The sequence below is a fragment of the Ciona robusta genome, chromosome 3, assembly GCF_009617815.1.
Source record: "Ciona robusta chromosome 3, ASM961781v2".
Lineage (NCBI taxonomy): Eukaryota > Metazoa > Chordata > Ascidiacea > Phlebobranchia > Cionidae > Ciona > Ciona robusta.
Window position 1 is genome coordinate 1,114,134 of NC_143237.1, and position 12,777 is coordinate 1,126,910.

General features: G+C 38.0%; 1 protein-coding gene across 10 annotated transcripts in view; it reads right to left on the bottom strand.

Moving 5' to 3' along the window:
• LOC149737456 (nesprin-1-like) overlaps positions 1-12,777 on the bottom strand; it is a 151,789-nt gene that overhangs the window by 126,397 nt on the left and 12,615 nt on the right. For 9 of the 10 annotated variants that reach the window (XM_089875520.1, XM_089875518.1, XM_089875519.1 and 6 more), the window contains 19 exons: positions 12,632-12,752; positions 12,154-12,314; positions 11,649-11,801; positions 10,935-11,090; positions 10,246-10,563; positions 9,648-9,791; positions 8,992-9,165; positions 8,510-8,597; positions 7,945-8,168; positions 7,297-7,475; positions 6,625-6,742; positions 5,979-6,145; positions 5,527-5,662; positions 4,998-5,126; positions 4,195-4,308; positions 3,777-3,878; positions 2,590-2,766; positions 1,799-2,083; positions 1,330-1,446 (listed from right to left, as the gene is read on the bottom strand). In XM_089875520.1, the coding sequence (XP_089731646.1) occupies positions 1,330-1,446; positions 1,799-2,083; positions 2,590-2,766; positions 3,777-3,878; positions 4,195-4,308; positions 4,998-5,126; positions 5,527-5,662; positions 5,979-6,145; positions 6,625-6,742; positions 7,297-7,475; positions 7,945-8,168; positions 8,510-8,597; positions 8,992-9,165; positions 9,648-9,791; positions 10,246-10,563; positions 10,935-11,090; positions 11,649-11,801; positions 12,154-12,314; positions 12,632-12,752 (3,063 nt within the window). Of the gene's footprint in view, positions 1-1,329; positions 1,447-1,798; positions 2,084-2,589; positions 2,767-3,185; positions 3,533-3,776; positions 3,879-4,194; positions 4,309-4,997; positions 5,127-5,526; positions 5,663-5,978; positions 6,146-6,624; positions 6,743-7,296; positions 7,476-7,944; positions 8,169-8,509; positions 8,598-8,991; positions 9,166-9,647; positions 9,792-10,245; positions 10,564-10,934; positions 11,091-11,648; positions 11,802-12,153; positions 12,315-12,631; positions 12,753-12,777 lie in introns of those variants that run through there. The other variant, XM_089875525.1, reaches the window with a different exon arrangement.

The following is a 12,777-nucleotide window of genomic DNA, read 5'->3' on the forward strand; positions in this document are numbered from 1 at the left end:
GCTGAAACTGAGCTCTTTGTACTGAAACAAGACTTGTTTTGTCAATAGAATTTCTGAGTAAACAAGATAAGAGCAAATTATATAGCGCTCTTCATACCATGCGTGTGTAAGTACCACACGGTGTGTAATAACTCGATACAGTATCCGTGCGCAACACTTCGTGCTAACATAGCTGTTTGCTGAGATATTAAAGCTATTTGCTTTGTAAGGTGCTGTGATTATCGACTTAGGGAAAGTCCAGGGTTAAATATCAGTTGGAATTTGGAAACTCAGAATTCGGTGTAGTTTGGAGAAATATGAATGTAACTGAATTATCCTTGTGTGGCGGGACAACGACAGTCGTTATAACACGAGTGTTCTGTTCCATACACCGCGTACCAGTTTTAAACCGACATCACGTAAAACTAATCACTTAGTTGCGACTCGTAGTTCTGAAAAGGTATTTCTCTGATATTTAAAAGTCAGTTCTTGACGAACTTACAATATCATGTACTTTTACAACTTATCGAAATTATGTAGTATGGGTTGGAATAAAATGCTTCTTGTTTTATGTTGTACTGTGAGAGTAGATGGGACACCTTTAGCATATAACATCTAAATGTCCTGACCGTGTTTTAAACAATTACCAACTGTCTATGAGAGTCGTGAAGATACGGTGTTATAATTCCTTGAATGTTCTTTGTTTACTACCAAATAGGACGAGAAAACACAGTGAAACGCTGTCCCATATTCCCCTACCCTACTATATAACTATGGGAAGTTACAGTGCGTTGAATACGTAACGTTTCTGAAGCACTCTTGATAGAGTTACTTCACACACGGGACGCACTTGCGAAAGTTTAAACGCGAGTACATACTATCGCGTAAACACGTATACTGCAACGCTAGCACAGGCGAAATGGCAATTCGTTTAACTATTGCTGCTATTATGGGTTATATATTAATAGACTATTAATAATAACAATATTTCATAGAATCGTGTTTTTTTCAGTGACATAGCAAATAGCTAGCAAATAATCTAACTCGTAATTCTTGTTTAAGTTTTATACAATATATGAATACGATAACGCATAACCTCGGCGGGAGAACTCCGTGTGTAATTTTATATGATACGCATCGTATGCTACGGCATCTTACACCCGATACCCGCATCTTACTAACCGGGGTTCGAAGTTATGCTAACAGGGTCACTTTCAACATCACTTATAATTGTCATTCATATTTACCTTCTGGATTCTATACTGAAACATGTCTGTTAGTAAATATAAGTAAACAGTAACTTTCCGAACACCCTGTATCATGTTACACTACACATTCATAAACTAATACCTGCAACTGCACGTCTTGCAACCATTGTGCGATTTCTGACATTTCTTTGTCACATTCCTTCCATTCGTGGTGAATTTCCTCAAGTTTAGATTTGCTGTGCGATAATACTTCGTCCACCTGGATAAAAGATATAATATGACGTTGAATGATTGTAGCTTAGTTATATGTGGCGGAGAACAACAGTCGTTATAACATGAGTGTTCTGTTCCATACACTTCGTGGCTGTTTAGACAGGTTTGCAACTATTTGGGCGAGTTTTTATGTAACTTTTTAATAAATGGCTGACAGTAACAAGATAAAAACATTATTGGATACAGGCTTGGAGCGCTAAGTGTCTTACACAAGGAAATATACGCCCAAAATCGTAAGAGAGACGAGCATTAAACCCGTTTCTCTCGGCTACAGGCAGGCGCTTTAACCAATGTTTCACGGCGCCGGCCAAAGGCACCTTATAACATAAGCAGTTTACCTCATTCACGCCGTCTTTCAGAGTTTCAACTTTCGCTTCCAAAGTTTTCTTCCCTTTATCTGTACAACGTTGAAGCAATACGGGAAGACCAGACTCGAGTCTTTCCAGTGTTGCTCTCGCCTGCTCCAAGTGGTTGCCCACTGAGGTCTTTGAAGCGATTTCTTGATTTATGGAATTGAGGTTGCTAAGTCGAAACTTCTCGTCCACTAGTGAGGTGCTTGTATCAATGAAACTTTCAACTTGTTCACACAACAATTCATGCTCTTCCCATGCGCTAACGTGGTTCTAAAAGGAAAATTAAACAAAAGATTGGAAGTTATTTATCCTTGCATATCGGGGCAACGACAGTCGGTATAACACGGGTGTTCTGTTTCATACACCTCGTGCCCGCTTACGAGTTATTATGTATAACTTTGTGGGTAATATTTTAGTGTAAGTTGACAATTTAGACAACCTGTAATAGGCCACTGGGTTGGAGTAATTGCTGTTAACTGCTTTGTCTTGCCTAAGGACGCATACGCCCACAATAAAGGCAGCAACGAGCCTTGAACTCGGTATCTAGGGGCTAGCGCAACAACTCAATGTTTTACTCTTTTATCGTTCTATTCGGTAGTAAAAAAATATATTTCTATACAACTGTCTCCTCACGACTCTTAAAGAGCGTTGTTAATTGAGCTAACGATTAACTAATATAAGACCCCACAGTCTTATAACAAATATATAAGACCCCACAGTCTTATATTTGTTCAGTCACTGTTAAACCCCAGCCCTACGAATGCTATCTTATTCACCTTTATATTTTCATATTTCTCAGCAGCGGCTTGTTGCAGTTGATTCCATTGTTTTTCGAGGTTTGAAACATCGGTGTAAAGAAACGCTGGCGATTGTTCGTCGGCATGTAACTCCTTACCTGCGCCAACATCGTCTGCAACTCGACGGGACAACGTCTCCATAGCCGTCATTGTGGTCTAGTGTAAATAAATGTAACTTATTTATCCTCGTGTGGCAGGACAACGACAGTCGTTATAACACAGGTTTTCTGTTTGATACACCTCATGCCCGTTTACGAGTTACCACGTATGTAACTTATTCATCCTCGTGGGGCAAGCAATGTCGTTATAACAACATTCGTTATAATATGAGTGTTCTGTTTCATACACCTCGTGCCTGCTTATAAGTATATATGTAACTTTGTGGGTGGTTATTTTTTATTTATTTCAATTGTTTTGCCCAAGGACACATACGCCCAAAATAGTAGCAGCATAGAGCCTTAAGCCCATAACCTATGGGATAGAAATCGGCGCGCTTACCACTGCGCCACGCCGCCAGATGGTAACAATTAGTTAAATTACAATTACACTTCATTATAACAAACATAACAACTTACGTATACTGCCTTGCTAAACATGATAACTTCGGATGATAATTTATAAAAACTTTATTTTCCTCGTTGAATAAAATTCCACTTCACTTCAGCCTGTTGTTAAACTAACTACACAAAACACAACGGACAACTTTTATTTCACTTTCGCCTCACAGACACTCAAGACAACAGAAACGACACTTGAATATGCAATCCTACGTTAATAATTTCCAAACCACTTTAACCGCACTTCTTTATACTTGAATCGTATATCTTCAGTATTCTAACTTTCTAATCAATAAGTGTTGAAATCTGATCGTTCCTGATCTGAATAGTTAAGTAGCAAACTTTCGCTTTTTGACTGACTGTGTATTTCGCTTACTGACTGTATATAGTTTAAACTGGCTAGATTTAAGGCTAAGAAACACAAGGCTTGTCCTTCAGTATAGTTTAATCCCTCGCTTGAAGTTCAAAGTAAACACTCTCGCTTTTACTACACACTACTTTATTACAATAAGAGCCACTAGACACCTGGATTGCAGGTGCTCAAATTCTACGCCTTTATTTCAACTGCAATGAAAAGAAAACATCATTTCAATGGAAAAGAAAAACTACCTGATTCTGGTTCAATTCGCTCCTAGCTTCGTCCAAGCAGTCAATATTATTGTCGGGAATTTCCATCGATTTTATTTCATCCTCGATTAGTTGTTTAGTTTCCTATAAAAAATATTTAAAATACGGTGATATATATAGTAGAGTGGGGGAAGATGGGACACCTTTTCATTCTATTTATTCGTCCTATTTGGTAGATTGGTACACAAAGAACGACATTCAAAGAGTTATAAAACCATATTCTCACGACTTCCATAGACCGTTGGCAATTGTTTGAAACACCATCAGGATATCGGTACTATGTGCTGAAGGTGTCCCATCTTGCCCAACCCTACTATATTACCAATATTGCAAAAATTTTTACGACGGACGTTACCAAAACCTAATTTACCAGTTAAAACACTATGTGTTCATTTAGTACCTCAATCTCGTCTCTGTATTTGAAACACTTCTCCGTAGCTACGAGTCGTTTCTCTGTTATATTAAAAGCATTCAACACAGACTTGCTGTTAGATGTCCACGTTAATAAACATTCCTGTGTTGAAAGTTTGGTATTAATTACACAGTTATATACGTCTTACGTTGTATCACAATATTATATACGTGGTAACTCGTAAGCGGCACAAAGTGTATGAAACAAAACACCCTCTAACCCAGGGCCAGAGGTAATAGGTTCAAAGCTCGTCGCTGCTACCATTGTGGGCGTATTTGTCCTTAGGCACGAAATTTATCAGCAATTGCTCAAACTCAGTTTAGTATCATTAACAAAGTTACATACATGGTAACTCGTAAGCGGCACGAGGTGTATGAAACAGAACACCCGTGTTATAACAAGTGTCATTACCCCGCCACACAAGGATAAAGCAAGTTACATACAATTATTTATTCACAACGTTAAATGATCTAGGCATTAGAACAATAAAAACTGTACCCAAGGTATTTGTTTATAAGCTAGAATTGGTCCATTACAAATATCACTACATGTTGTTTAAACACATATATAGTAGGGTGGGGAAAGTTGGGACACCTTTTCATTCTTTTTTCTCGTCCCATTTGGTAGTAAACAAAAAACATTCAACGAATTATAAAACCGTACCCCCAGGACCGTTGTTAATTATTTTAATTTTAAAAGATGATCAGGATATTCGGACATTAGGTTCTAAAAGTGTCCCATCTTCCCCCACAGTACTATACCACTATTGTGATTATACAATCTCACATCACCTGTAAATGCTTTACTTCATCTTGAGGTAAATACTTGGCCAATGAAACCAGGGTTGAACTGAGGAACTCTAGCGCCAACAAGTGGTCCTCTTTGCTGCCAACTATTGACGAGAATTTGGAGCGAAGTTCCTGACGAAAAAAAACAAATAAACAAATGTGGGTTATTTATTTATGTTTGTATGGTGCGGCAATGACAGTCCTTAAACACGGGTGTTCTGTTTCATACACCTCGTCCCCGCTTACGAGTTACCATGTATGTCATTTAGTAAGAAATTATTTTTGAGGATATTTTTTTATATGTGGCTGTCAACTTAGTAAAGCCATATTGGACTAGTGTGTTGGAGCAATTGCCGTGAAATGTAAGGACACATACGCCCACAGTGATAGCGGCCACATATATACCTTTGAAGGTCATATTTATTCAGCATGACTTACAATTCTGGTCAAATATTATATTAAATTTGGGCCACACAAACATTATGAACCACTGCGTAATAGCACCAATCTAAATAAATATAAAGTGACATACTTGAAAGGACACAGGGTTTGCGTCAATAGGTTTCTGCACAACTTCCATGACTTCCTCAGCGCTTTTAACCCAAGTTTTCACTCGATCTAAACCAGCGTCAAACTCTTTACGTTTCTCAGGTACTTGACTTAGTTTACTGTGGAGGTTAAACTTAAGTTAAAATTGTAATATATATGGGTGAGGTATGGATGAACTTCATTTACTCCACAGTTGGCACACTATGTATTTTTTTTACTTGGTTTAAGTTACTACGAGCATGGAAGAAATCATATGAATAATACAACTTGTTTAGGTAGTGTGATTGTTTTTCTGTATGACCGAAAAAATACACAGCCAATTAGTGACAACTGGGTTAAAGCAATTGCTGTTAAGTGTCTTGCCCAAGAACATATACAAACGGTCATCGGTATTGATAGCAGTGTTGAGATTTATCTAGCATGAAGTATAAACACCTGTGTAATCTTTCTTCAGCTGCCAACAACTTCTCATATTCCTCTCTCACATTTGTTAAGCTCTCTGCTGCCACCTTACGGTCATCACCTTCTGGTATTTTCGCCACTAGTTCCTCAGCGTCTTGTATCACCTCACACAACCTGTTCAGTGGTTTGTTGAAGAACTCCTGTGGTAAGAGAATGTAAACGAGTGAATGTAACTTATTTACCCTCATATGGCGGAAAACAACAGTCGTTATAACACAGGTGTTTTGTTTCATACACCTCGTGGACGCTTTCAAGTTACCACGTATGTAACTTTATCAGTGTTTATTTTTTGAGAAATTTTTCAGATTTATTGTGAGACTGAAAATTCAAATAACACATAAGTGTGCACTGGGGTAATTGTTGTTTAGTCTTTTGCCCAAGGACACAAACACACCCACAGCCTCAGTGCTAAGCATGGCGCAGCCAGGGGATTTCGGGGGTCGTGACCCCCCCCCTTTCCAAACCCCCCCAAAAAATTTTTTTTTAAATTAAAAAAAAAAATTTTTTGAAAAAGTTTTTGATTAAAACCCCCCCTCCCTATTTTTTTTCTAGCTGCGCCACTGGTGCTAAGGGCAGGCTTGCAAACCACTGTTTCACGGAGCTATACAAATCTTCCTACCGTATGTTCTTCAATGATAATCTCTGGATTCATCTTCTTCAGTTTCATCTCCTCCTTCTTCATCTGATCCTTGCATTCCTTCATGATCACCACACATTCATCAACTGCTTCAGATATTCTGTGGAGGAATGGAATGTATCAACCATTGTGTAATGGGGCACCAGGTGTATCATTATTGTATGGTATGTTCGGGGGTATATGTGTATTTGCTCCAGCCAGTGTTTTTTTTTGGGTTGTCAAAGTGTACGTCATGCATTAAAATAATCACTGACGAAGTTACATATGTGGGCAACATGTGGAAGAAACAGAACAGACAGTGTTATGTCACAATGGTAAGCGCGCCAACGCTGGCCCAAAGGTTACGGGTTCAGGACTTGATGTTGATGCTGTTACTATTGTGGGAAATTTATTAGAATCCCCCCTGAAATAAATTACAAACGACGTACTCGTAAGGGGGCACGAAATGTATAAAACAGAACACCGTGTTATAACGACTGTTGTTGCTCCATCATGCAAGGATAAATAAGTTACATGCGTAGTAACCTGTAAGCGGGCATGAGGTGTATAAAACAGAACACACATGTTATAGCAACTGTCATAGCCCCGCGAGTATAAGTAAGTTACAACAATTCATACATTATGACGCCACTGCCCATAATTAAACAATCTTACTTTAACTGGAACATTTTGTTTGAAGCTTTCTTCAAAATCGATTGGTATTGTTGCTGTACGTTCTTTGTGACATCATAAACAGAAGATCGTTCCCTCTCGGAGGTTTGAACTTGTCTTAGTTGGTTGCTTGCTTGGAGAAAATCTGTGATGGGGGATTTATCAACGTCCGAGAAAAAATCCTGGGAATTCAGAAATATGATTTGAGTGAAAATTTCAGAAACACAAGTTACTAAAACAAGAGTATTATATCCATCAGTGGTGCAGTCAGGGGGGGAGTCCCGTGAAAAAAAATTTTTTGATTAAAACCCTCTTATTTTTTTTCAGGCTGCGCCACTGATATCCAGTGCTGTGGCACAAAGGTTGGACTAAAACTTAAGGCAGTAAGATAAGAAGATACGAATATGAGGCTTGACCTTTCTACCATTGTAGGTGTATTTGTCTTAAACATTTAACACCAATTGCTCCAACCCAGTGGTCACTAATGAGTTGGAGCAATTGCCAAACATACAGAAAACTGGTCATGTTCAAAGTTATGTATGTAGTAACTTGTAATAACACAAAGGGTATGAAATAAAACACCAGCAACCCATGTTATAACGCCTGTCGCTACCCGTCACACAAGAATGAATAAGTAACATTAACACACACCTGATGCACACTCATTCTTTCCCGTGCAGGTTGTGCTGTTGTTTGTAAAACTTCATCAGACTTTTCCATCCACCTCTGCATTGCGCCGAGACTAGCTCGGTATTTCCTCAAAGCTTCCGTGCCCGATTTTAACCTTGGTTTCCACTCTGCTGATTGCTGGGTGCATAACTGGAGTCGAGCAGTGGATTCGGTCACTTTATCATGGAGAGGGTTGATCTGCATGCCTGTGTATTAAAACATAGTTAATAGATAACAATTTGACCTAAATAATACAAAAAAGAAATATACAATAAAAAAATAAGTTTTATCAATTAATAAACTCATGGTATCACTAAAAAATCATTGTATATTTTGAATTTTAAAAATCTTTTAGTAGCTCACCAGGGACAGACAGACTTAAAAAGTGTAGTCAATTGATAAAGTTATGATAATACCAATCGAGTATCACCTAAATACCATCATATATTTTGAGAAGAGGCCTCTATATGCTTTGGTGTTGCTAACACGTGTGTTGTGCGATTAATATTATACCCAAGTATTCCGGTATCACCGCTGAGTAGCTTACCTGGGACTGACAGTCGTTGAATAACTGCGATGTTTTGACTTAAACGACCCAACTTTTTCTGTTGTTCTTCAGTACTTGAGAAAAATTTCTGTAGATAAAGATAGAACAGTGTTAGTTTTGTCATTCATGTTAACAAATGTAGGTTTAGCAGCCACGCTTTTATTTGACACTTTTACTCAAGAATTCGTACCCATAATGTGATTTAATGACTGGAGTTTTGTTGTTAATACCTTTCTCTTCATTGTTTTAATTAATTTAATTTAGGATATTATCACGAGCTTTTTAACCTAATTATGAAATATACACTCCCAAACACCAAGTTAACAACATATATTATCAGAAGAGATCATATTGTTAAAAAATACAGTCAAAATATCTCCACAATTTATGTTTATTTACATATATGATCAAACAAAGGTTATGCTGTTAAAAAATGCAATCAAAAAATCTCCACAAATTATGTTTATTTAAATACACATCACCTGATGTGATGAATACATGGTTTCCATGTCACTTTGTGGTCGTTTGTATGAAGTCAACAAATCTTCTGCATCATCCAACCATTCATTCAACGATTCCAAATCTTGGTCGACATTTTGAAGAGGTTCTAACATGTCAGCGCAACTTGTCGCGCCCTGTGCCGTGCTACGACGCACCTGTGAAGTCACTCGTTAAAAGGGGGGGCATTTTTTTATTTTTAGGGTGTTCCATTTTTAGACCAGAAATGTTCGTTACCCCAACATTGTATATGCACACTCTATTCTATATGGTTGTGGTACCACAGTAGGTCATGGGACATGAGATTTAGACAATAGTTAGCCAATTACCTCAACATTGTATATGCACATTCTATTCTATATGGGTGAGGTCCTACAGTGAGGCACACCATGGGACCTGGGATTTAGACCAGAGTTGGCCAATTACCTCAACATTGTATATGCACGTTTTATTCTATATGGGTGAGGTCCTACAGTGTGACATGGGACCGAAGATTTAGGGCAAAGTTGGAGCAATATCTCATATGGAAGTTCTATTCTACTTTAACAGTGCACCACTTAAACACTTTTCAACGCACGACTTTCGTTTCCCCAAGTACAAGACACTAAACAATCCACAAACATTCATGACAAATACATACCTGTACAAGGCGGTCCTTCACTGATGTCATCGTATTAAGCATGGCAGAAACATTCTTGGGTTCGGTGTCTTTCACCAAACTTTGCGCTACTTTACTGATGGTTTTGAATTGTTCTTCAACCTCAGTTGTTTCGTCGCCAATATCCTGGTAAAGTTTATTAAAGTATTCTATTCTATAGAGGTGACGTCTTACAGCGAGGTACGCCATGGTATTTAGACCAAGAGTTGCCCATTACCCAACATTGTATATGCACATTCTATATGGGTAAGGTCCTTTAGGTCACATTCGACTCTATTACCACCAACACCCTTACAGGACCATACATTGGTATTCTATATGGGTGAGGTACTCGTCAAAATACCTAGGATTAAGGTAGTATTTGGCCCATTACCCCTACACATAAGGTGCTACAACTCAGTAAAAAGAATGTCCACTAGTGTCTTGCCCAAGGACACACATGCCAAAAATAATAGCCATGTTGAGCATAAAACCGTGTAATCGGTTACAATGCAAGCCCTTAACTACTAAGAAACAGTGCCGAACCTGTATTAACAATTAAAATACAATATGAACATATAACTTCATGTTTCCACAATACCTGAAAATCCTGCATTTGTTCTTTAACAGCCTCTGTTGTGATTGGCTGAGGTTGTGACAACGCCCCTTCTACATGGTCCAACCACTTTTTGAGCCTCGTAACTCCGGATTCAAAATCTTCCCGACGCTTTGTGATGTCATATTCACTCATTAATTTTTCACAGTTGGTGAAAACTTGCATGGCGGGTTCGTTGACTCGTGACAAGTCATCTTCAATGGCATGTGCCGTGGCATCGTCACATACCTCAGTAAGGTACTTGCCACTTTCATTTATGGATTGGAACACGGCAGCCCATCTCTGCCAGTCTTCAAAGAACTCCTAAACACAAAGTTGGAAACATTACATAAAAATGGATAAACTGTTTTGGCCATGCATATTGTAACTCAGAAAGGATCTTCCGAATAAATAAAAGTGACTTATTCATCATGAATGAATAAAAACAACTTATTTATCCACACGTGGTTGGGCAACAACATAACACAGGTGTTCAGTTCCAGACACCTCATGCCACTTACAAATTACCACGTAACATAACATAAAAACAGCCATAATTGAAATAAGTTCCTCCCGTTCTTTATTATAACCACACATTTTAAGGCTTTTTTAAAATTATACAGCTTTAAATATTGCACACAACACCCTTAATAATAAAAAATCAACATAAGCAAAATTATTTAATAACAACTTACAGTCTTCCTATTATCATCCTGATCGCCCAACACGTCCTCTGCATCTGCCAACCATCGATCAAAACTCTTCTTACATTTCTCATAATCCCTCCACCTCTCACTTGCTTCTTCTAATGTATTTTTAGCATCCAATATCTCAGCACACACAGCTTTCGTCTGCCATGTGAACTACGTGTTAGTTTTCATTGCATTTTAGCATTTAAGTTAATCGTGTGTTGTTACTGCTTTAGAATTTAGCGACCACTAAGTTGAAATATCTCAAAACACACAGCTTTTTTCTGCCATGGTAACTATACGTTAGTTTTACAATGTACAGAAATTGTATGTATGTAGCTGTATTTTCGAATAGATAGAAATTTTACCTAGAGCATGGAAGATTGAAACACATGAATATGAATAAATGAATGTAACTTATTGAGGTGTAAGATGATTAGATGAATGTGATGCACTAAAGGAGCTTATATATATTATTATGAATGAATGCAACTTATTTACACTCGCACAGCTGGCAACAACAGTCGCTATAACATGGGTATTCTGTTTTATACACATTGTGCCTGCTTATGAGTTATATTAGTGACCACTGAGTTGGAGCAATTGCTGGTAAGTGTTTTGCCCAAGGACACATACGCCGCAATCACACATAGTCAATATATATGTTCATCCAACGATAAACCACAAATCTTGCAAAAATTTAAACTCCTATGCCCCCACCTGTTCATCCTTATCAGACAGAAACTTCCTGATCGCTTCCACCTCATGTGCAGGTATCTGTTCATCAGACCTCAAGTAATTTTCCCCATGTTTTTGAACGTTACGTAACGTGTCTTCTAACTGCTCCAACAACTTACCATCGATCACAGTGCTCTGTATGATGTCATAATGATGGTAAATAGAACCTAGTGGCCACTAATAGGTTGTAGCTCATTAGACATGGTAACCAAAGGATAATGGGTTCGATGCTCCATACTGATACCATGTTGATGGCGAAAGTGTCCTTGTGCAAAGACACTTAAAGGAGAACTGATGTTAAACTTTACAATGGGTATACAAATAGGCCTTAGCTGAACGTACAATTCCAATCGTTCTATTTAAAAAAATTATCATTTCTAACTATAAATGCTCAATTTGAACATTTGGAAATAAATCCACAAAAAAGACAGTCGTTATAGTGGGTGATCAACTTTATGAATTTTTGCACGACCATTATAGCAAGCACCTTATAATCGTTGACGAGTTTTTCCACAGATCTGCGATCACCGTGTCTAACTGTCCAATCAGAGAGCTTGGATTCTGCACGGTTGAGTTGGTGCAACAACCGATGTTTATTTTCAGTGAATTCAAGTTTCGAAACTCGGTGTGCTGATGCGGTTGTAAGAGCTGGGTGGAAATATAAAGACATTAATATTCAATTAATGTTGTTGTTGCTCCCAGGTAAAAAGTAAGATTTTTATTTTCAAAAATATGTATACAGTACTGTGGTGTAAGATGGATACCAGTAGCATATAATATCCCATATTTCCTAACTGTGTTATTAACAACAATGGATAGCGATTCAGCTGCTTCGCTTTATGTAATAACTTCCCTGAAATTTGTCTGTAAACAGCTGTTAATGGGATATATAACTACAATAACATGATACGAGTATAAACCCTTCTATAAAAAGCCTTTAATGGTCCACAATAAGAATTATATACCGGCGAATCTGTCAGACATTTCTTCCAGTTGTTCAAGCGGGATGGAATGCCCGGTGAACCTGTGAGCTCGACGTTGCTTCTGGAACGCTTGTAACATCGGGTTCATGTCCTTGAATATTGACTGTGGGAGAAATGGATGGGTCGGT